This window comes from Oikopleura dioica, chromosome PAR, assembly GCF_907165135.1.
Source record: "Oikopleura dioica chromosome PAR, OKI2018_I68_1.0, whole genome shotgun sequence".
Taxonomy (NCBI): Eukaryota; Metazoa; Chordata; class Appendicularia; order Copelata; family Oikopleuridae; genus Oikopleura; species Oikopleura dioica.
This window is the reverse complement of record NC_137293.1, coordinates 7,512,115-7,535,151: the sequence shown is the minus strand read 5'-3', so window position 1 is coordinate 7,535,151 and position 23,037 is coordinate 7,512,115. Positions and strand designations below refer to the sequence as shown.

Genomic DNA, 23,037 nt, shown 5'->3' with positions numbered 1-23,037 from the left:
TATCAAATTTCAGAAGAGACATTTAAAGATAAATCGAATCAAAAAACGTCTCTTCTAATAAAAATCTGAGCAAACACGGTATCTTAATCAACAATTATGCTTATAATCTGAGAAAAATACATTTTGTTGTAATTATTAAAGTCAAACTAGATGTGATTTTGGCTATATATTAATATGAAATTTTAAAAGAGACGTTAATTAATATATCTTGTCAAAAAAACGTCTCTTCTAAGAAAAATACTATGAAGTAAGCGTTTCTCATTTTTCGGTGCGCAGATTAGATTCTAGACTAAAAATTGTTGATTTTCAAAAAATTTTTGAAATTGGGAGCAAATTGGGAGCTCCCAATTTACTCCCAGCCCTGGAAACCTGTGCTCCTGCTCCCTCTGTGCTCCCAAAAAAGGGAGCTCCCTTTGGGAGCTCCCAATTTTACTCCCATAGATTTCGAACTCTGCTTCGACCTCTGCTTGAACATACATTTCGTAGTATTTCGCCGCTTTGTCGTCATCTTTCAGTCTTCGACAAATGCGGGCAATCTTCGAAAGACAACTTGCGGAAGAGAACTGACCCAAACTAAAAACAACGTAATGAAAATAACCATCACAAAAGCGAAATATCTCTATCGTCAGCGTAATCATTTAATTCATTATTACGAACTTTGGCGGATATACAAATTCGATTTCAATGACTAAAGCAAAATTATTTTACCACCTTATTTCACTATGAAGATTTGTAGGAAAAAGAAACTCACCGGGAAGCACGCTTGAAATATCGTTTGGCAAGATGCAGCTGATCGAGCTTTTCGTATGAGTCACCGATTGCTTCGCAAATTCTATCGTTATTTGGCCGCAAGTCGAGGGCTTTGAGATGATGTGTCAGGGCGCTCGTGTGATTTTTCAACATTTCATAAGCCTGAACAGAAATCATCGCGTGTGTTTCCCAAAAGTCGATCGTACCTGGCCAAGGCCATACCATGCCTTGTAGTCGTTCGGATTCCCAGCGATCGCCTTTCTGTACGAGTGCAAGCCTTGCGAAAAATTCCTCAACTCGATATACTCGTGTCCAATTAACGTCCATGCATCGTAGTAGCTCGGATTCAACACCATCGCTCTACAAGAATTTAAAAACATGTTAGAAATGAGGAATCTTCCTTGGCAGTAAATTGCCGGACGGATTTTCAAAATCCGTCTAACCTTTCTTTGCTCGCTGTTCTTACCGTTCAAAATATACGATCGCAGTTGATTTCTCGCCGCGGAGACTGTAGTAGTTGGCGGTGGCGATGCATGTCTCGAAACAGTATTTTTCTACAGCCCAAAGAGCGTGTACTAAAGCGGCGAGCTCCGCTCTCGACTGACTCATGAAGTATTGATTACTGAATGAAAGCGTGAGCCGAATATTAATGATTCTTGTAATAGCCCTAAGCAGCTGTTTTCCACTTGGGGAGGGAATATGGGATATTCTCCGATAATAATTCTGTCGTATCGTATTTGCTGCTAAAAATCGTCAAGCCGCCTGCGGCTTTGAGCAAAAATAGACATAAAAGCCGCGCTCTGCGCTGTTGAAGTTTTATCAATGATAAAATTTATCATACTCGAAGCCGCAAGCGGCTTCTCGACTTTCAGCAGTAAAAATCGGAATTTAGCGTAAAATTTGCTTGTAAAAAGTTCAGGATTTTTGCTGGATTATTCCTATCTCGTTCATACCTTAAAATGTCCATATATTTCACTGATGTATCTTCAGTAATGTTTCGAACAGTCTCTAACGCTGAAATCGCCAAAGAAGTGTTTCTATTATTGGCGTAAGCTCTGCCAAGAAGCCCATGAATGTCAGTATTGTTGGGAAAGATATCAATCAACGTATTGATCGCGTTGATGGCCGAGGAAAGGTGCTCGTCGTGTTGGATCGAGTATTCCAAAAGAAAGAACACTTTCAAGTCGCTATTCACGCAAAGAAGGGCCAGTTCTTGCTGCACGCTTTCCAGCGAGCCGGAGAAACATGTCAGTAGACCGCGCCATGCGGGCTTTTTCGAAGTTTCAAAATCTAGGATCGACAAATGCCCCCGAAATCCGGATCGGGTTTTCGTCGGATTTCCTTGAAGTCTGATTTTTCCGATCGGGTTTTTGTCGGGTTTTCGTCGGGTTTTTGTCGGGTTTTTATCGGATTTTTGTAGGGTATTTTTCGGGTTTTTGTAGGGTATTTTTCGGGTTTTTATCGGGTCTTTGTCGGGTTCTTGTCGGGTTTTCACAACACTGAAGTTGAATCAAGTAAAATGAATCAAAATCGGTGAAACTAGACAGAATTTTTGGCTACCAGAATTTCGGGTACTATCTTTAATCAAACTGATGAGTAGATCCGAATAGAAACCCGACGAAAATACCCTACAAAAATCCGATAAATGACCCTATAAAAACCTGATTTTGTAGGGTCGCCAAAATTTCAGCGTCGGGTTTTTGTAGGGTCGGCAAAATCCAACAAAAACCCGACAAAAACGTCGGTTTTCGATCGGGTGTCGGGTGGGACTTGTCGATCCTAGTTCAAAATGGTGATTTTTTCTATGAAAAGATTTCTCGAGAAAATATTTTCTTCTATTTAGTGGACTTTCTCGTAGAGTTATTTTAGTTGAAACTTCCCCATAAGTAGGAATACAGCGTAATCGCCTTTATAAACGTCTGTTTCGCCTTGTCTAAATCTCCAACCGCTTTGTACGCTAAAACAAAAAGACAGTTTTTCAAGAGGAAATGGCGCGAATATGAAGACTCACCAAGACCTAATAAATAGACAGTAAACGCATCAGCATTTCCACTGAGGACTTTCTGTTCGAGTTTGAGTCTCAAGGGGCCGAAGCCAGCTTGTGTTGTGATAATGCCGACTTCGGATGCAGTTTGCTCTGTCCAATTCTCCGGTAGATTTCGCGCTAGTTGTCTTTTCTAAGATTTCAATGACAATTTCAATAATCGGAATCATTGAAAGGGATAGGCTTGGCTGTTTACAAAATCCGAGAAAGAGTCCTGAAAGAGCTTTAATGAAAGCCGCGTAGCAACGAAGGCGCCAGATTTTTTAGGACCCTGACTCAGGTTTTGTACTCTGCCCAGCGAAAGGTATCTGAGAATCATTCCTGTACTCTGCCAAAAACCGAAGATAATCGGCTTCTTCTGAATTGCAAGTCGACTCTTTCAAACAAAGTTGAACTTGTGAACACTGAAAATTGTAAATGTTCGTTCTCGCTTATTCCCAGAGCTAGGAAAAAATAGACTGATAAACAAGCGATGAATAAATAAGCTCTCCACTAAATCAGAGCCCTGGTGCCTTGAATTATTCTAAGCCGCTCGCGAAGATTCGTAGGGCATTTCGCCAGACTCTCTTCTTGACCATTGTGATGGTAATTTTCTGATAATGTTGCGCCCAGTTCTGCCAGAAACTGAGCATCTTCGTTCAGACATCTGAATCAGTTCAAGATGAGCTCATTTTAACCGATTTTCAGCTGGAGAACCTGTGTAGAAACCTGACTCAGGGAACTGAAAGGGTTTTGATTAAAAGCCGCGTAGCTCCCTGAGTCAGGTTTCTACACAGGTTTTCGGGCCGAGGACCCGTTAAGACGAGAGAAATCTCGAACTGTTCCTGTTGAGAAGATCATCAGATGCTTGAATAAGATTCTCTCTGAAATTCTTCGAAAATGTAATATTCTCCGCATGATAAAACGTCGTCTCTTCTGCACGCTGCGATAAATGACTTTCGTCCACAATACTCATCTGAAATGAAAAGTTGTTATTTTCCAAAATAACATAAATTTCTCAAATTGAAAAGAGAACTCAGATTCAGCGTCAAAATGAAATCGCTTCGGGAAATTCCTCTATGAAATTTGGCGCGCTACGATTGGCCAGATTTTTAAAGGGCTTTTCAGTTGGATCAGTTGTTTTTAGGGCTGGTTACAGCTCAAATGACTGTAATAACAGCTTCATTTTCAATTGATTAAAATAATGCTTATTTTTAACAAAATAAAAAAGGAAAAAATCAAGATTTGCAATAACTTTCCAATAAAAAATGTATTCTTCCAAATCTGAACTGTAAAACTCAGTACAGTGGGTTGCGCAGGTAGTTGCCCCCTAAAGAGCGGGCGAAGGGTCAACCAATCCTGCAATCACTTTGCGCGAGTCTAGAAAGAAGCAATAGAAAAAGCGCGGGGAAAGGGGCAACCAAAGCTGCAATCGCAAAGGGTCAACTACCTGCGCAACCCACTGTAAATGAAAAAGGAACAGCTGTTTTCACTCTCTTGTAAAAGTAGGGCGAGGGCCGATTGGCATTCCTCTGAGTTGCGCGGCCAATCAGCCTCTCCTGAGAATCATCCTTCAATAAAAAACTTATCCACTGAATCAGAGTATTTTTCGTTCATTTCTTGAACTCATCAAAATGGTCGAGATTCTGAATGTGAGCCAGATGAACAGACTCAAAATTAAGCCTAATGGAGTTCTAGGGAAGTTCAAGATAAAATCTAGAAGAAATAATTTTCTAATTAAAATATTTTATTAATTGATAATTGATTGATTTGTTTACAGGAGTGTGCGGGTTCGTCAGCGCGATCGAAGGTCCTCATAAATGGTCGGATTCAACCGACTGGCGTCTCTCAATCAAGCTCTCTTGGTTCTCCCGTCAATCCGAGGACGACCTCTTCATCGCCGAACACATCTATCTCTGGATCTGGACCTCTGGCGATTCAGATAGCTTTCCGTTACAATGCTTTCCCGTTGTAAGACCCGGTGACTTTCTCGTTGCTCTTCCTTGTTCGATAAAGCCTACAGGCGATTCGATGGTTCTTCAATTACCCGCTCGACAAGCTCCAAAAAGGTAAAACACCCTCATTGAATTGATTGAAAGTTGTTTCTTTTGAAGACTTCTGACAAGTAAATGTGTCCTTTCAGGGTCATCTTAGTTACGCCAAGCGATCGTGCCGGCTCATGGGAAAGTTTCCGACCTCTCTGCAGCGTGAGGAACGAGAAGAAACCGGAATTGTACAAGCGGATAATGTCTGGTCTTCAGGAAAGCATGTTGGACTTGAAGAATACTCCCACTGCGCTCATTAGTTCTCTCAGGGATGAGGATGAGATCTTTGGACTCGTGATGAGCATCGTTCTTGTTGGAAGACAGCAAGACTCAATGGAGAATATCGAGATGGTTCTGACGATTTTCGTTGACGACGAGGCTGAGTCGTGGCCAGGAAGGTTTCAAAACATGCAGAAATGATCGTGCATTTTCGATCAGAGTTTTGAAATCAAGGAAGACATCCCGCGCGACGTGTTCAGCGGCCAAAAACTCACTTTATTGGGAGACGATCTTACTCAGCTCTTTCCAAACCAGTTCCTCAACTACCGCCAGCTTCTACTCAAGTCATCATCAGCTCTCAGTGCCATAGGTATCAATAAGCTATCTTTCGTCACAGTTAAAGTTTAGGTCAAATGATTCAACCGGGAAAATTCGTTTCGCTGACCGGTACAAGAATGATGCTGCCATTTGAATTTATTCGCTCAGCAGATGCATCAGGAAAGGATGAAATGATCAAATTTATTGACAGATTAATTTAATTTTCAACCCTTCAATGGAAGATTGCCAAAAAATCTGCTGCTCTGATCTGACCCAACCGAACTCGTCCCTGATGGTGTTGGACGAAACATGCCCAGTCGGAATAAACCTGCTTCAAAAACTGCGAACTTCTGATAAACCGACCTCGAGCTGACTTCAACTAACCGGTCGCCCAATTTGAAATTAACATTTTACAGTTCCTGACGTACTGCTTCTTCTTCCTGCTACTAAAACCTTGAATCTGAATGAGTCTAAAACATGTTTTTTTGCAAATTTCCGTTTATTTAATAAAAGTCGATATAAAAATGGAAATATTGAAAACTATACATTCTCGATAGATACATTTCGATTTGAATTATTGATATCGCTTTCGATACGCTTTTCTCCAGGCGGATGAACTCAACGGGTTGAAAAAATCGGTACACCCAGATTCGTAGCAGCACTGGCGGCAGACAGAAGGCTGGGGGTTGTTTCGTTTTGATTCTGGTCGGCACTGACGATTTCGGCCGAAGTTTTGGGCCTTGTTGTTTTGGCAGGCGAGGGGTTGTTTGCAGAGCATTCGCACCTAACAAGTTATATTAGCTGGAGGAACAAATGGAGAAAAATCCTTTTTGGCTCTTATGAATATATCGGTTTCCAATATAAAATTGGCAATGTTCGACAAGCAGGTTCATTAGTAGTCAGAATAAATGAAGCTCATAATTATCCAATACTCGTTAATCAATTCATTTTCGCCGTCTCCTAACTTACTTGCTCCGTGCGTCCTCCACGATGCCTCGCTTCAATCATGCAAGACTGTTCGTTGTAATCGCATTCTTTGTAGTACCCCGTCGCCATGCATTCGTCCATGTTTTTGGCATCGCAGTGAAAGCAGGTTAATCGATCACTCCAGGGCCGTTTTGTCGGTTCTTTGGTTGTCCTTTTCGTTGTTATGGTTGTCGGCTTTTTAGTTGTGGGTACGGCAGTTGTCTTTTCAAAGGGCTGTTTTCTTGGTTAATTAGGAATTATAAAGGAAGAGAAAGGGAATATCAATTATTGATAAAGTTTCATATCCTGTTAAAATTAATTATAGACATGTCACACGTGATACATTGTCGTAGACATTGCAGTGTCAGACAATGACGTTAATGATAGATGTAGATATAGATTCTCAAATTAATAGCAGTCTAGTAATAAAGCCTTTCCGTTACATTGTATCCTTCGCAGCAAATCTGTCGCTGAATTCTATTCTCAGCCGAATCGTCCATGGCTTCGCAGTCAAGATCGAAGTAGTCGCAGTAATTCGGATGGATTACGGTTGAATCCGGTGTGTTCTTATTTTTCTTGTTTTTCTTCTTCTTGCCGTTTTGAGAAGCAGCGAGCAAAAATAAAACTTGCAAAACTTTCATTGAATTGTTTTTGTTTTCTGAAGGTTTGGCGAGCTATTTACATGTGTGGAAATTGGGGGTAAACGACGATGTCAATCAAGGCTTGCGAAACAGGAAATCTAGACGTGGCTGGCAATTATTGAGCGCAGAACTTGAATTACGCGGCGATTTGTTGAACACGTCCGTCAGTTACCGGAAAATACACTCATTGTCTATGTTTCCTCGAAGAGCTTGAAGTTCGATTCGGTCGATATTTATTGAAAAATGAACCAGAAAGCTATTGGATATTCAAAATTTGAAATCGTGGTTGGATAAATTTTGCGGCTTTGTGAACAAAGCTGTTGGTCTTGGTGAAGAGACGTTGTTATTCAGCTGAGGTGGATAGCCCATTTGCTTGGCGGTTTACAATCAGATTCGGGTGCTAACGAGCTTATAGGAGAACTGCATTTTTAATTAAATGGCAATGAGTCAAGCACACTTTATAAAAAGCCGAACGGGGCGATAGATCGACCACAGATTGTAAAATGCTCAGTTTTGCGGGTTCAACATTTTTTATTTTATATTTTTGATTATTGATTTGTTTGAACCCCTCTTCAGCTTTCCGATCTTTCTAGCTCTGGCGCAAGCAATTAGTGCTTACAGCATGCACACGAATTTCGGAAGCTATCGACCTTATGGAGAAGATTGGATGAGACAGGATAGTAAGAGAATGTGGCAGGAATCGGATGATTCAAATAATTTGCAGTTTTTTCTCCAAGGAAAAGGTCATTTTTTACCAAACATAAATCAACAAGGATCGCGTTTTTGACCTGGAGAGAAAGATCTAGCGAACGATCTTGGCAATGAAAATTTCTTGATGGGCGGCAAGTAAACGAAGAGATATTCGACTGTTTAAAGTTCACTGACTGTATTAGCCATACAATGTTCGAAATAAATAAAGCAAGAGGCAATTACTGTCGTGTCCGCTGTTTACCGACTCTTCAGATTTCAATTTTGTCAAATGCAAATTCAAGGGCCCTTTTAATTAAATATTAAACAAGCATGTTACTGTAAAGAAAATTTCTAGAAGCCGACTTCAATTTCAACCAAAGTTTCAGGGACACGTAAAAGAGAAATTTTAGACAATTTATCCATCATAAATTATCGTCAGGTAGTCATTATCTTGTGCCCTTAGGGTTAGCCGGGCAACTCCCATAAAAGAAAAGCCCATTCTTTTGTATTTTTGGTAGGAAGTTTCAAAAACATAAAAACGAAGAAAGAGAATGAGTGGCGCCGAGTTCAAGAGTCTCGAAGAGAGCCTAGAGAAACATCTACCCAAGGAAGACTACGATGAAGTGCGAAGAATTCTGTACGGCAAGAATGTTGAGAAGCTCGCTTGTCCCGAAGCTGAGCGGCTCGCCGAAGCGGGCAAATTTGAATTCAAAGCTTACTCGCTCGCGCATACTACTGCCCGAGAGCAAGGACGAAAGGTAACTCTGCTTTTTAATATCTATATGATTTTACATTTTAATAGCCGAATTTGGTCAGAATCGGCCTCATTCAAAACCACATCCACGCTCCTACCGATGCGCCCGTCGCGGATCAATTCGCCGCAATCTACGCTCGGATCGAATCCATCATTGAAGCCGCTGCAGCTGCTGGTGTAAATGTTCTTTGCCTCCAGGAAGCCTGGACGATGCCCTTTGCTTTCTGCACCCGGGAGAAACAACCATGGATGGAATTTGCCGAATGCGCCGAGACTGGCAAAAGGAATGGATATGTAAAATTTATGCTCGATATTTTTTCAGCAATTTATTTAAATATTCGGTTATTCAGTTTCTTATGACTTGAGGGTAAAATTCTTCTTCCTCGTAAAATGGTAGTTTTTCTGGCACCGAGCTTCCAACAATATGTTCTATTGATGGGTCTTTGTATAGCGGGTTGAAACCACTAATTTTGGCCGTCAGTGGTTGTTTAGCAGGAGTTACAGTAGCTTCTGTAGTGGCAATTTCGACATCTTCCATCCATATTTTACAGCCTTTCAAACCGAGAACAATGCCAACGAGAGCAAGGATGACCACGAAAGCCATGAAGGGAACGCTTTTTCCTTCGAAAATCGTATCATCTCCATAAATTTCTGGGGCCTCGAAAGCTGCGGTCGCGTTTTGAAGAATGAACATTTTTTAAAAAACTAAATCTTGAGTTTTCTTTTTGCTAATTTTGCGTTCATTTCGCCTGCTTAAATTCTGCTCATGTTTGCAGAATATCTCAGGAAGGGAAAGCATTCGATTACTCAGAGGCGAATTTTTTTATTTACAGATGGTCAAGGATGTAATTTACTCACAGCAGACATTACACAAGATAAGTCTGTTCAGTTCCTTTGTCGGAAATTGTCATGATCAGCTCTTGATAATTTCGCCTGATCGTTTCTAAATTGTCTTCTCGAGCCATGTACTGGATAATTCGTTCTTTGCACTCTTTCTCTTCGTACAGTCGTTCTTGAACGATCCAGGACATGAGAATCGTCGCGATGAAGAGGAGAATCATCAGCGCTAGAATTATGATCATCGTTGAAAGAGACCAGGCGTTTGAGCGGGCGGTAGACATTGTTTCGAGCGGAAGTAGGGCGGGATTTCCTTCAGCTGCGGCGGCCAGCATGTAAAGATGAGCCCCAAGAGTAGGGAGGATGAGGGTGAATGTGATGACTCCAAGGACGCAGTGAATGAGGAGCCAGACGGGCTTTGAATTCTTGATTCCGTAGATCGTGCAAGTCGCCGCAACAAGACCAAAGATCGAGCAAATGTAACCGAGCATTGCGGGGATATTCTCTAGTGAGGCATTATCGGTGAATAGCTGCCAGGAGAGGATCAGGGCGGACAAGCAAACGCCAACTTGGCCGAGGGAAATAAAAATGAGATAGTTTTTGAAGTAGTTTTCCATTAGTAGTTTTCTGATTAGTTTTTTTTTTTATGATGATAGAATTTTCCGTGATCTTTTTATATCCCTACTTTGTGTTCAAGAGCACCATCATTCTTTTCATTGTGCTCCATCTAGATTCAATTTCAAGAGATGGAATCGGTGCTTGTGGGTTTTCCCATGTGATGATAGGGGGCGATTAGAACCTTGCTAATTGCTGTTTTTTCATATTTGGCGACGCCCGCTTCGCGGAAATTTCGAGGCTAAGCATGACCAGCTGCGTGGCGAAATGCCCTAATTGCTGATAGCTGACGGGATATGAGCTGGTTAGCTACTAGTTTTTCATGGGAACAGAGGTAATGTTTATTCAAGGTCAGTAGTTGATACCTGGAAGGAGTGTTTTTACGTCGAAATCTGAAATAGATTTTTTCGACATCGAATATTTCTTCCATGATTGCAGGTCTTAAAGTTGAAGTAGGATTGATAAGTAATAACTGCAGCGTAAAATTTGAATGAAAAAGACGCGCGCTCGGTGCATTTACATATCTCGGCATCAGCACCAAACTCCTTTCAACCCTCGCCGCCAAGCACAACATGGTGATTGTCTCGCCAATTCTAGAGCGCGACTTCAGGTGCGTCACTGCGGCCCGCGTTTGATATGTGGCTAATTTTGTAATTGTGAAATTGTAGCGACCGAGAAACGATTTGGAACACGGCCGTCGTCATTTCCAACAGGGGCGAGTATCTTGGAAAGACGAGAAAGAATCATATTCCACGAGTCGGCGATTTCAACGAGTCTACTTATTATATGGAAGGCGAGGATGGTCATCCAGTAAGTCTCAGTAGCGGATAAGTCTGGGAAGATAAGCCGCCCGTCTGTCGATTTTATTCAACACCTTGTTTGCTGAAATATATTAATAATTGATACATAGGTTTTTGAAACCGACTTTGGAAAAGTCGCCATCAACATCTGTTACGGGCGACACCACCCACTCAACTGGATGGGATACGGTCTCAACGGCGCTGAGATCGTTTTCAACCCCTCCGCAACTGTCGGTGCGCTTTCCGAACCCATGTGGGGCATTGAAGGACGATGTGCTTCAATCGCATGGGGCTACTTTACTGGAAACATCAACCGAGTTGGAACTGAGCATTTCCCGAATGAGTTCACAAGCGCTAACGGAAAGCCAGCGCACAAGGATTTTGGACACTTCTATGGATCAAGGTACTTTTTTCTTGTTTTCGACCACTCTGATATTCTCTATCCAGCTATGTTGGAGCTCCTGACGCGACCAGAACCCCGGGACTTTCCCGAACAGAAGAAGGCCTCCTCGTTTCCGAAGTCGATCTCAACCACATTCGTCAAGTGCGCGATAGCTAGGGTTATAAGATGAAAATTTGACCCATTTTTCTAGCTTTGTTTAGGGGTCTTGCCTATTTGGTCAAAATTTCGGGCTCTTATATATAAATGAAGACGTATCTATCTTAGAAATGACGTTAACGGGGTCCAAACCGTCTGGTAGAGACGAAAATTATCGCGTTTGATCCCTAAAAATCCGAGAAATTTACTATTCTAGCGCCTCTAACGGCCACTAAGTTCCGAGTCAGCAGTATTTTATTGGCGTTTTAGGAAGCTCAGACGATGAGCTTTCTAACGCACCTATTTTCGAGCCATTTCGAGTGAACCCCAGCACCCAAAAATCGATTGAAGAGTTCTAGTGCCGATATTAGAACTTCCGGTGCGATAAATTGCCTTGCGGGCATGACCCAGACCACTTGAAATTGTGCCCAAATGAAAGCTTATCTTCTGAGCTTTCTAAAACTGTATCATAAGACCCCTAAACAAAGCTAGAAAAATGGGTCGAATTTTCATCTTATAACCCTAGCGATAGCTGGGGCTTCCCAATGACCGCTCGTTTGCCGATGTATGCTGAGCTTCTTGCGCGAAAAACTGCCCCCGGATTCAAGGAACAAATTGTCAAGCAACCCTAGAGAAGAGAGAGACTCGGAGAAATGATACTGTCCTGACAATTTTGATATTTTTGAATTCAAAATTTGATTTGTCATTAAATTGAGAACTGCTTTTATTAATAAATAAAAACTAAAATTAATGAAATAATTTATGATCTGAGCTCGGCAACCTGTGTAGAAAACCTTAGTCAGGGTCTGAAATATCTTTTATGAAAAACCGCATAGCGACTTTTTTAAAAACGAAGCCGCTTTGCGGCTTAGTTAAAAATAGTCGCTGCGCGGTTTTTATAAAGATTACTCAAACCTTGACTCAGGTTTTCTACACAGGTTGCCGAGCCCAGTTTATGACTACTGGTAGAAGAAGTCTAAAAACAAAGCATGTTTCTGTGTCACGTGACAGAAGGGACGCAGATTTCATTTCATTAGACAACATTAGACAGGATTAATTTTTGCTCATCCTTTCAATACAATTATTCTTCTACAGTAGCGTTAATTATTAACCGTGCCAGGCGCAGGGTCCGATAATTTGAGCTCACGCTAAAACTCCACGAAACAAAGCTTGAGAACTCAGTTTTTAAATTGGAGTTTTGAGAAACTCAGAGATGAGAGCTCGCGTGAGAAATCAAATTTTGTGGTGGCGCTCGCGATCCACGAGCCAGTCAAGGCGGGGTGGACGATTTTTGTAAGTGCGCAGCCTTACGCAACGCGCCTACGATATGCTGTGGCTGCGCCGACTCGCCGCCGGGCCAACCGGCGGGCCAATCCGCGCGCTCGCTCAAATGGAGTTTTTGAAAACTCATGAGATTTCCCTGCTCTCAAGGAAAATCTCAGAAAATCTCCAAATGATTTCTCAAGTCGAACTGAGTTCTCAATTTGAGAAAATCGAGAACTCAGCCAAAAATGAGTTTTATCGTGAGCTCAAATTATCGGACCCTGGCCAGGCGCATATGTATAATCTCGATTTGTCGAGCTCAGCTCGGTTCAACAGCTCCCTGATTCGAATCAGACTGATTTCACTCATCGATTTGCAGATTTCAAATTCGCCAGTTTTTTTTTTCACCAGTTTCACGATAATCAATTTATTTTTCACCAAGTTCTAGTGCAGGAAAAAAGCATAAAAGAAAAGGATACAATACTCAATTCGCGCAATTATTAATTGAATTCAATTTTGTGTTTCCGGAAGTCGAAGTTGTCTTATTCAATTCTTTTCTTTTCAGGTCTCTTTTATTTGGCTGAAATATCAATAAGAGCATGTATTCTCAATATATTTCCTTGTCACCTGAGTATCATTTTTTCGTTTTTGAGATTTGACTTGTTTGTTTTTAGAGGAGGGATCACCATTGGAGTATCTCGTCGTTTTTCACCATCTTGAATTGAAGTTTTAATGAAATTTAACGAGGCTTTGGGCTCGGCAACCTGCGTAGTAAACCTGAGTCAGGGTCTGAAAGAGCCGAAGCGGCTTCGCAAAAATAACCATTTTAGGGGTGTCAACAACGATCGAATAAGGGTCCTTTTTATGATTTTTGACCTCTACCGGGGTCAAAAGTTGGCTGAAAATCGTTGTTGACACACTTAATCTATGAAAAATTCTGGCGAAGCCGCTCATTCAGACCCTGACTCAGGTTTTCTACACAGGTTGCCGAGCCTTCGACTTACCTTCGATGATATTTACAGTAAAATCAGACTTAACAAAAGGTGTATCTCTTCGCTGCTCTTTTGTTTCTACTCCTATCTCGCTGTTCATATTTTCTTCCATCAGAAAATGAAAAAATAAAAAGCAGTGTGCGAATCTGAATTTATAGAAATATTCGGTCTTGTAATAATTAAGCTTTACCTATTTTGGCTTTTCCACTTGATGGTGCGAGATCAGAAAGAATCGATCCTCAAAGTGTCGCTGTTATTTTTCTTCCCGTGCTGGCCAGAGCGCTCATTTTTGTTGATGACGATATAAATTATTTATATCGGTGAGCTTTTATTACAACACGTGACTTGGCTCATTTTTTGTGGCTCTCTTTTGGACAAATTCGACGCTAGAACTTCCTAATTGTCGATTTTTCGAATATTTTATTAATAAAAATTTCCATTTTCTTGAACTTGAAGGTCTAAATCGGTGAAAAATGGTCAACTCCATTATGTCATTTTCAATTTCCAAAATCCATGTGAGTTCTTTATACGTGTCAATTGCCTTAGTGCTGATTTCAAGCCCGGATTTCTTTCATCTTTGAATATTGAATTAGCTCACGCGAATCGGATCTGACAAACCGAAACTAAATTCTCTAAACAATGTTTTAAAACGTCATTCTATGCATCAAATTTTCACTCACTGTGAGCATTTTCACATCGCAGGAGAAGGAAGAAGCCGAAAGAAGAATATTTTCTTCGGCTTTCTGATTGAAAAAATATGAAGATTTTGAGCTTTTTTCTTAGTGTTATAAACAGCCAGAGCGAAGAAGACGGATACAAAGGGAATTTTAGAGGACTAGATTTGTACAACTACATTCAAAGAAGTAATGCTGTTTATGAGGTAATAATATAATATAATATAATATAATATAATATAATATAATATAATATAATATAATATAATATAATATAATATAATATAATATAATATAATATAATATAATATAATATAATATAATATAATATAATATAATATAATATAATATAATATAATATAATATAATATAATATAGATCTTTTATTTGTTCGGTCGAATCGATGTGCCGATTTAACTACAGTAGATTTATCGATACATTTATGAGCTTCTCGTAGATTCCAGCTCCTCATCTCGAGATATCAAATCCCTCTGATATCGACCACTGTATTAGCCCGTGTTTTCTACAAGTGCCCGGGCCAGTTACAACTAGGTCTTTCGACAAATTAATTTGGTCACCCCTCCTCTTCTATATTTTTATTCTTTCTTTCATTTTTAGATCCAAAATGCGGTGAATTTCGATGAATTTCAACGCGGCCTTGGCTTTGGGAATATCAATAAAGCTTCAAGCGTATCGGCCTTTGGCCTAGAAGTCGCCACGGCGAATCGGGTCAACCAAATAATGAAAATGACGATGTTTCTTCAAGAAACGCCCGATTTTGACAAGTTTTATCGATACGGCTGCTGGTGTTTTGTCAAAGGTGATTCTGGCAATTTCAATTCTTTTTTTGCGAACTCGCTGGTTTAGGTGTGGAAGCAGTCCTTGGCGGTCACGGAGAACCAGTCGATGAGATTGACCGTGTCTGCCAGCGTTTTCACAAATGCATTTCATGTGTCAACATGGACCATGTCGACTGTCCAGATTGGGCGCCGTACACCTTCAAGTCGAACAAGTCACGTGCCACGGGCGAAAAGAACGTCGTCTGCAAGAACAAGGTCTATCAACCAACAATCTTCCATTCAACCCTTTCTAGCGAGGCTCTTGTCGCCGACACCACTGCGAATGCGACAAAAAGCTGGCGATGGAACTTGTCGCTCTTGAATCCGAGTATTCCCCGTACTTTTCGCATGCTAATGGCGCTTTTGATACGGAAAAATTTTGCTTCGCGAACAAAAAGAACGATGAGAACAGCTCAAAAGTAAAGGCTGAGCAAGCGAAACTGGAGTTTTCAGCTGGAGTTAGTAGGAATGAAGAAAGTTGCTGTGGGGAGTATCCGGAGAGATTTCCTTTTAGGACTGTGGGTTGAAAAAATGAAGATTTTAAAAACCATAAAAGAAGGAATTTTTTTTATAATTAATAGTTTTTCTTTCTTTTATGATTGGTAGAAAATTATAACCAACATGAGCATTAGCACGGCAAGTACGATTAACCGCTAACAATTCTTAACCTTCTTACATAATTGATAACCCTAGAAAGAATTTTCCAAGGAGGAAACATACGAAAATGCTGCGGGAACCGAACCTACGACCCGAGAAGATTAGCTTGCTGCCGAGGAAACGAACTAAAACCGCTCGGAACATGTACATGAACTTCAAACAAGCAAATAAAATACACAATTTCTACAAAAATACAAAATTTTATTTGTGGTAACATTTATAAAAATGGAGATATAATATACAAAGAAGCGTCAAAGGAGGTTGAATCCTTTGGGGAGCACCAGCGATTTTCTCGGCTTCGACTTCATAGATTCGATCATGCGGGCTTTGAGGATTTTTCTTGCTCTTCTCCTTCTTCAGTCCATTTTCCGGAAAGAATCTGGTCGAAATCGCGGTCGGTAATTGAGCTCAGATCGTCTTCTGTTAGCAGTAAATCAGCAGCTAAAAGGAGATTGTTAAATCATTGATGTTTGAAAGTTCCTTACATAAAAGACCTTCGAGTTTTCTATATCTGTTGATGCAGCTTATTTTGATCATTGTTTCTAGAGCATTTCTAGGCATGCGAGTTCCACTGTACGCCCAGCCTTGAGAGATAAAGTCCTGAATGTTGGGTTAATTAGCAATTTTTGGGTGAGCGAATCTTACATTTAGATTTGCTTCAATTAATATTCTGGAAAAGTCTTGCTGCTGATTTATATAACGTCTTTCTGAGAAGAATATGCTTGAATTGTAGAGACAGCTTAGGTTTGAATTATTTAACTGCTTCGAAATTTCCCAAAGATCTTTGACGATTCCATTCGCAGGCCCTTCTACCGTTAAATATTGCTAAAAAGAGTCAGATGAGCTTCTCCAAGGAAACTTACCATTTGGCCAATTTGTATATGATATCCAGTCGCGTGTAGATCTGAGTCTTTATCATTTTCGACATTGTGCTTTTTGACGTGTTCCTTGAGAAGGTCGAGATTCGTTGATGCTCCGCCAGCGGATGTGAACATTATCAGCCCGTATGGAGTGTGCTCGTTCATTTCAACCCGTGGAGAGGATAATTTATACGGAAACTTTACTTGCACTGTAACTTCCAGCTCTATCAAAAAATGGTTAAAAGCTGTGACCTGGGCTCGGCAGCCTGTGCAGAAAACCTGAGTCAGGGTCCGAAAGAGCGGCTTCTAGAATTTTTTATAGATTGTAATTGCAATATTCGCGAAGCCGCTAAGCGGCTTCGTTCTCAAAAAAAGCCGCTGCGCGGCTTTTCATTTAAGCACTTTCAGACCCTGACTCAGGTTTTCTACACAGGTTGCCTTGAGTTTACGAACCTGTTCCAGCGTCAACAAAGGCGCCGGGAGAAAGAGGAAGTAGCTGCCCTTTGTATCCTTTCATCAAGGTGTTCTGTTTTCCAAAAACGGGCAGACTGACAGTGAGACTTTTCGCTCCTTTGGCAAAGTCAATAAGTGAAAGTTTCGCCTCCCCATAAGAATTTGGAACGGGTGTCTTGATTGCGCTTGAAAGTCGACTTGGGTTGATTCGGTTCCATACGGGATCTGTTTTGACTGATTTCTGGGCTCTCTGGATCAAATCCCGATCATGAACTAAAACAGACAGTTAGCTCAATTTCGTTGCATCATGCCAGCTTACCTCTAAATCGGAAGATAACCCGTCTGAAAAGATCAGCGATCCTCTCTTTCGGGATCAGTCCGGTAAGAATCACGAACGACGTGTTTAGCGCGCAAACTGAATCCTGCTGCACCGGGTTCGTCGTGTAGTTTTTCCCAAAGGCGTGAAAGGAGGCAGTAACAGGCTTGACATCTGGGTGGTTTTGGAGAAACTCTGGCGTGTGAGGCTTTCGTGGCATTGGACCCAAACGGCCGAGGGTGATCTTCATCGGATTGAAATATTCTTCTTGCCTTGTCGTGAGAAGTTTCTTGTCCAGCTCCAATTTGCCAGCGAAACTGATCCAACTTTGACCATGCTCTTCTCCATTACCACGCTTGCCTTTTGATGATCTGAGCATCGTCAGCTTATCGAAGAACATCTCGCCCATTTCAAACGTCAACGCAGCGGGGGTATTTTTCATGTACATTTTCGTGCCTTCAATCTTCTTCGAATTCCTCGTACTCGTCGTTCTCGAAGTAGAGGCGGAGGTGACGCGAGATTTGTCCGAAGCGACGTAATCGCCTTCTGAGACTCGTTGGCAGGCTTCGTCGAGGTATGGCTTCCACCAGGCGCTGTCTTCTGGTTCGGATTTGATCAGCGTACTCATTCGGTAGACGCGAGGTCGGTCGTGCTTTGCGCGGGTGGAGATGGCAGCGCGGCTGTCGACTAATTTTGTGTCCACTTTGTAGTCAAACGTATCATTGAGCTACACTTATTTAAAAATCTGCTTGTGAAGGTATTTTACCTTTCCGAGCTCGCGTGTGAGTTGATGAGTATGGTTGACAATAATCCAGGAGACATTGTCCCTTGTGTTGATTTTGATCATCTCGTCGTACATGAAATTGACACCCTTTGTATGCGTGACTTTGACAGCGTGGCCGTAATTGACGATGTCGATCTTACGGGACTCATTCGCTGGACAAGGATGGTACTCGATGTGGAAGTGGTGTGATGGCTTGCAAGCTGGCAGGTTGTCGCGCCCGTTCTAGCTTGTTTATGAAAAAAAATGATAAAGAAAGGTACCTGTATTAAGATCTCATTGGAATCATATTCTTTGTCCTTTCTCGCCGGGAAAACAATGATGAAACTCATCTTCGCCTGGACGGAGTTTTCATCGTCTTCTTGGAATACAGGGACTCCGGATCCGTGATTTCTCATGTCGGCTCCGGTCCAGGGCACCTTTTCAAACTGATTACTCTCATCGCCAACCTCAGGGGTCAATATCATGTTCTAGAAACTCTTTACTCTTGAATTCAACATTTTTTTTTGTGAAAAGGGGTAATTTATTTTTGTTACACTTGAATATAGGAAACACGCCTGAGGACGCGTGTCGCGATTCAGATTGCTTGCACTTTACATTATGCGCTATAAAAGGATCTCAACTTGGTAACCATTGAATAATGGAAGGCTAGAAAGAGCTTTTGTACTCCGACAATCAGCAAAAACTCGACGAAGACACTGTATATTTTTAGCAAATTTGTCCTTGATCATGAATTGTTATCTTGCTATTATAATCCGGAAGCGACCTTTCCGAGGACCAAGATGAAGCGCGCATGTTGATCTTTCTCCGAATGTTTAATAATTATTTAAAAATCTCGTCATGATGTCATCAGTACTGGTAAAGATACTGTGCGCTCGTCAAGTGTTTTCCTTCATTATGATCCACTAAATATTTACCATTATCCCTTCCTGCTCATAAAAACAGTAGCTGCAGAAGAATCGCCCCATTCCCATCGAAGCACTTGAGTCAAGGCACAGACTCAATGTCTGACCGAGTAAATAGAGACTGGGATATTAAGGACTCGACAAAGTATTAAAGGCAGTGATTAGTATATTTTATTTAAAATATTTCAGGTATCAACTGCATGAGATCGAGCATCTGAGAATCACGGAATCAGGAAAAACCGTCCGTGATATCAGAATTGAAAACGAGCAGTTAAGAAACAAGCTGCTCGAAGCGTATGAGGATTCGATCAAGCAAAAGGATGAAACGATCAAGCACGTCCAGGAAAAAAGTCAGATGCAAGCCAAGCTACTCCAGGTTTATGAGACTCAGTTCGCAACAAGATATCAAATGAAGGTAAAAAATTAAAACTTTTTCTTCTAATTTTTAAAAATTTAAGGACGAACAACAGAAGAATAGTGGAATGACCTTCAATTGCAACGGAGAAAATGGCAAACAAACGGTCACATTACCACAATCGCCAACGAAGCTGACTGAGGATCAACAGCCATCAATGGAATCTACACGACGATCCACTGAAGACGGAACATTCGAATCTTCATTCTCTGGAATGAGCTTCAATTAAAGCCTCCATGTGATTCTTTTCCCTTTCTCAGATTTATTTCCGCCTTACGTTTCATGCAAACACTGAGTGCAGTCAGTTTTGCAAATATTACGTGTGTTTATTTTCCCTCTTTCTGATTTTCCTTTCTGATGCATTCGAAAACGTATTCAAATAAATATCCAAATGTTATCATTGCTGCTTTCCCTCTTACGCATGTGTATGTAAATTTATTTGAGTACAGCTATCACTATGTCAATACGCAGAGTTCCGAAAAGCCATCATCGTCGAAATTTAATAAGTTCATCGACAAGACGAAAGGAAATCAAAATGGGATGCATGTCTTTCGCAGTTCTGAGAATATATTCAAATGATTTTTAAAAATATCATAGGTAGACTTTTATCATGAAGAGACTCATAGAATTTTTAGATGATATTCTTGAGATCCACCACTGGAACTGCACGAACAATCCTTTTGAAGAAGTGAACGTTGAAACTTGCCAAAAGTGTTATGACAAGCCAACATACTATCAACCATCATCACATGTCGGGTAGATCAAGAAAACCCTTTCCTTAAAGCTACCTTTCTTTCAGATCCCCTTGGGCCTGCTTTGCAACACATCAGGAGCTGCTCGTTTTCTTCTGGATAATCGTCTTGGACATTATTTTGATCTCTCTCAAAATCGTAGTTGATTGTCTGAAAAACTTCAAAGAACGAAACGACTACTCTTATGAATACGAAGAAGAAGACGTGTGTACCATCGACTCTGAGAATGAGAAGTTTCTCGCTAAAATCTCAACCGCTGGGGAATTATCAAACATTCTTCTTGTTATTCTTGGAATGGTTGCGCTGAAAATCAACTCGCAAGAAACACTGGATGCATTCGTTATTTTGGCGATTATTGATGTTGTGTTTTTCGTTGGCTGCCCCTTTCTCAGCTTTTTGTGGATAAGGTCGGGTCCTGAGAAATGAAAAAGAGACATAGGATGATGTCTTTGGACCCAAAAAAGATCGTTTGAGGAAATTTGCGATTCAGAAGGCCTCTCAAACTTCGTCGATTTCGCGATATCCTTTTCGCTGAGTTTAACAATGATCATGATCTCGTTCAACTACGCTTTTCCTCATTGAAAATCTTATATTCTGAATAAAAAACGTTTAATACTTCTCATCTAAAAATCTAGCCGCTAGATGGCAGCAGGATCGAATTCTTACAGAACCAAATGTGGTCATTTGCGCAAGTGGCGGCGTCAAACCTAAGTGCGTGCCATCGGTAGTATCCTTCTATTACTTGAAATTTCGACTCCCGGTTTCAGAAAGGAGACCTAGAAAAGAGAATATTCCATGAAGATTTTGAAATTTGGTATCCCCGTCTACGTTTTAGCAGGAAAAAAGAAGGACCAAGAGAAAGAAGCAAGAGTATTAATTTTTTTCCTTTTTTAATATTTGTTTTTTTCATCATTTATTCAGAGTGCTTGCTCAAATTCTGAGCTGTTTCTTGGTCACGGCTCTTTTATTGACTGCACAAACGGATTCAATAAAGGGTCAAAGTGCCACTACGTTTGCAATCCTGGATACGAGTTCGTCTGCAGCACGAAAAATCAACGCTCCCTGTTCAAGTGCAAATGCAAAGGAAGCGACTGCAAGTGGAAGGGACAAACTGGCTGTTGCGAACGTAAGACAACTCCATTTTGCCTTCATCATTGATTTAGCTAACGATGTAGCGTCGGATATTCTTTGCCCAGAAGCTGACGCAGAAATTGACTTTGAAACCGGAAGTATTCTCAGGAGCGTTTTTGCTGTTTGAAAATAGAGTTTCATACAATTTTGAAAACAAGATAAAGCTTCAACGACAATCGAATCCTTCCAGCATACGAGAAATTCTTTCGAGATAATGGAAGCTTTCAATGCTCAAAGAGCGCGGTACTCAAGAAAAGTGGTAGAACTAATTCTTCCTGTAGCTTCGGAAGAAAACAGACTGGGCTCGACAACCTCTCTAGAAAACCTGAGTCAGGGTCTGAAAAATCTTTGATGAAAAAGCCGCAGCTTTTTCATTAGAAATCTGAGACCCTGAGTCAGGTTTTCTACACAGGTTGCCGAGCCTAGAAAACAGAGTTTTGCTTAGGTGTACCACCAGATAGATTTCAACCGAAGGAATAGCGGAAGTGATGTTCGATTTTTACTACAAGAGCGCGAAGCCCTCCGGTATCACTTTTTCAATCGCCGACACCGAGAAAAGCAACGGAAACGGCGGGACAGATGGCCTCACACCCTGGCACGCGGAGGTTCAAGGACGCAATGGAAATATGGAAATCTTCATGAACTCAAACGACGATGTCAGTCTATTTGAAATCATGCCCGAAGCGCGTCCTTTTCTTATCGAAAATTTGACGAACATCGTGGCCTCTTATGCGCACTTGTCGTTGACAGTCAAGCCCGACTATTTTGGCTGGAATGACAATCGACACGAAGATCATAATTGGGAACTGAATCGGGAAGGCTTCATTTCTAGCAAATATCTTTTCGCGATGGACGGGAGAACTTACATTCCAAATTATGGAACAGGCAAAGAAGACAAAGGTACCTGAGAAATTATGATTTGTTACAAATTATTCCCTAGCCCTGTATCTTGGCATGAACCAAGTGGTCTATCCTTACGACACAGGAAACATCGGAATGGGCCTCTGCAGAGCTTGCATCACTATCCGCCGAAAATGCAATGATGCGGAGCTAGAAGTCGACCTAACAACAGGACAAACATGGGGATTTCCCACCAGTAACGTCGACTGGTACCGGCCATTGAAGAAAAGCGCGTTGGTAGCCGGTGGGTGTTCAATGCAAGGAGTTCTGAAATTCACAACGTCGACGATCAAAAAGATGAAAATGCGCTTCTTTTACGGAGATGTCGATATTGCCGGCACGCATATGATTCTTGCTGACTCGCCGAATGGAGAAGGTTTTGGGAACGACTGGGCGAATAAATACAGAGCACAGATCCACGCCTGGAACAAGGAGCTAGCTCAATACGTGGCGTTGCATGAAAACTGGCCGAATGGGGTCCAAGGTGGTCATAGATTGTACACTGGAACGAGGCTGAGAAATTTCTACGAGAACGGAGCGACTTATGATATAACGCTGGAAGATCGAGTCTTTTCGGTGGGTTCCCTATCATAACTTTTTATTGAGAGAGGTTTTTTTAGTATTCTAATAATGATGGCCACAGTGGGTCGAAAATGAACCCATGGATGTTCCGAATGAACAATAAGAAGATAAAAAGCGAGCCTCTCGACGAAGATATTTACCTGGGCCTCAATCGAGTTCCAAGAGATGGAAAAGACGGAAAGAACTCTGGACTCTGTCATGTCTGTATTTGGATCGATTAAATTATCCACACTTTTCGCTGTAAATAAAATTTTCCTATAAATTATCAAATGATTGAATACCATTTTCTTTCGCATATTTAACTCATAAAATATTCATTTA

At 41.2% G+C, this 23,037-nt stretch overlaps 9 protein-coding genes and 1 long non-coding RNA gene across 10 annotated transcripts; 6 read left to right on the top strand and 4 right to left on the bottom strand.

The window, feature by feature from the left end:
• Window positions 1-266: 266 nt before the first annotated feature.
• LOC145706018 (uncharacterized) lies at window positions 267-3,749 on the bottom strand. Its single transcript, XM_081783530.1, has 10 exons — window positions 3,622-3,749; window positions 3,307-3,443; window positions 3,118-3,224; window positions 2,762-2,924; window positions 2,641-2,707; window positions 1,704-2,030; window positions 1,217-1,372; window positions 957-1,110; window positions 752-912; window positions 267-573 (listed from the first exon to the last, which is right to left on the bottom strand). Exons 1-10 carry the CDS (start codon window positions 3,747-3,749, stop codon window positions 285-287), a joined length of 1,689 nt encoding a protein of 562 aa, XP_081639656.1. The 3' UTR covers window positions 267-284.
• A 492-nt stretch (window positions 3,750-4,241) lies between these two features.
• Window positions 4,242-5,238, top strand: LOC145701580 (uncharacterized). Its single transcript, XM_081778791.1, has 3 exons — window positions 4,242-4,278; window positions 4,554-4,842; window positions 4,917-5,238. Exons 1-3 carry the CDS (start codon window positions 4,242-4,244, stop codon window positions 5,236-5,238), a joined length of 648 nt encoding a protein of 215 aa, XP_081634917.1.
• Window positions 5,239-5,841: 603 nt separating this feature from the next.
• On the bottom strand, window positions 5,842-6,544 carry LOC145704604 (uncharacterized). Its single transcript, XM_081782063.1, has 2 exons — window positions 6,325-6,544; window positions 5,842-6,139 (listed from the first exon to the last, which is right to left on the bottom strand). The coding sequence occupies exons 1-2, from the start codon at window positions 6,421-6,423 to the stop codon at window positions 5,930-5,932; spliced, it is 309 nt and encodes a 102-aa protein (XP_081638189.1). The 5' UTR covers window positions 6,424-6,544; the 3' UTR covers window positions 5,842-5,929.
• A 1,626-nt stretch (window positions 6,545-8,170) lies between these two features.
• LOC145706020 (beta-ureidopropionase-like) lies at window positions 8,171-11,898 on the top strand. The gene is made up of 7 exons (XM_081783532.1): window positions 8,171-8,410; window positions 8,455-8,690; window positions 10,394-10,468; window positions 10,527-10,668; window positions 10,769-11,061; window positions 11,106-11,204; window positions 11,720-11,898. The coding sequence occupies exons 1-7, from the start codon at window positions 8,204-8,206 to the stop codon at window positions 11,826-11,828; spliced, it is 1,161 nt and encodes a 386-aa protein (XP_081639658.1). The 5' UTR covers window positions 8,171-8,203; the 3' UTR covers window positions 11,829-11,898.
• A 994-nt stretch (window positions 11,899-12,892) lies between these two features.
• LOC145705374 (uncharacterized) lies at window positions 12,893-13,590 on the bottom strand. The gene is made up of 3 exons (XR_014134582.1): window positions 13,464-13,590; window positions 13,087-13,174; window positions 12,893-13,039 (listed from the first exon to the last, which is right to left on the bottom strand). It is a non-coding gene; the product is annotated as an uncharacterized LOC145705374 (long non-coding RNA).
• Window positions 13,591-14,145: 555 nt separating this feature from the next.
• Window positions 14,146-15,726, top strand: LOC145701579 (uncharacterized). The gene is made up of 5 exons (XM_081778790.1): window positions 14,146-14,331; window positions 14,744-14,945; window positions 14,993-15,180; window positions 15,219-15,482; window positions 15,658-15,726. Exons 1-5 carry the CDS (start codon window positions 14,209-14,211, stop codon window positions 15,724-15,726), a joined length of 846 nt encoding a protein of 281 aa, XP_081634916.1. The 5' UTR covers window positions 14,146-14,208.
• Window positions 15,727-15,838: 112 nt separating this feature from the next.
• LOC145705128 (uncharacterized) lies at window positions 15,839-18,513 on the bottom strand. The gene is made up of 8 exons (XM_081782583.1): window positions 18,295-18,513; window positions 18,017-18,256; window positions 17,254-17,977; window positions 16,935-17,207; window positions 16,485-16,705; window positions 16,267-16,446; window positions 16,107-16,221; window positions 15,839-16,062 (listed from the first exon to the last, which is right to left on the bottom strand). The coding sequence occupies exons 1-8, from the start codon at window positions 18,496-18,498 to the stop codon at window positions 15,938-15,940; spliced, it is 2,082 nt and encodes a 693-aa protein (XP_081638709.1). The 5' UTR covers window positions 18,499-18,513; the 3' UTR covers window positions 15,839-15,937.
• Window positions 18,514-19,013: 500 nt separating this feature from the next.
• LOC145704595 (uncharacterized) lies at window positions 19,014-19,734 on the top strand. The gene is made up of 3 exons (XM_081782055.1): window positions 19,014-19,081; window positions 19,126-19,351; window positions 19,395-19,734. Exons 1-3 carry the CDS (start codon window positions 19,035-19,037, stop codon window positions 19,578-19,580), a joined length of 459 nt encoding a protein of 152 aa, XP_081638181.1. The 5' UTR covers window positions 19,014-19,034; the 3' UTR covers window positions 19,581-19,734.
• Window positions 19,735-19,857: 123 nt separating this feature from the next.
• On the top strand, window positions 19,858-20,701 carry LOC145704735 (uncharacterized). The gene is made up of 4 exons (XM_081782204.1): window positions 19,858-19,948; window positions 19,987-20,107; window positions 20,151-20,510; window positions 20,568-20,701. Exons 1-4 carry the CDS (start codon window positions 19,927-19,929, stop codon window positions 20,683-20,685), a joined length of 621 nt encoding a protein of 206 aa, XP_081638330.1. The 5' UTR covers window positions 19,858-19,926; the 3' UTR covers window positions 20,686-20,701.
• Window positions 20,702-21,699: 998 nt separating this feature from the next.
• LOC145701578 (uncharacterized) lies at window positions 21,700-22,937 on the top strand. The gene is made up of 3 exons (XM_081778789.1): window positions 21,700-22,134; window positions 22,175-22,710; window positions 22,755-22,937. Exons 1-3 carry the CDS (start codon window positions 21,723-21,725, stop codon window positions 22,935-22,937), a joined length of 1,131 nt encoding a protein of 376 aa, XP_081634915.1. The 5' UTR covers window positions 21,700-21,722.
• Window positions 22,938-23,037: the final 100 nt, after the last annotated feature.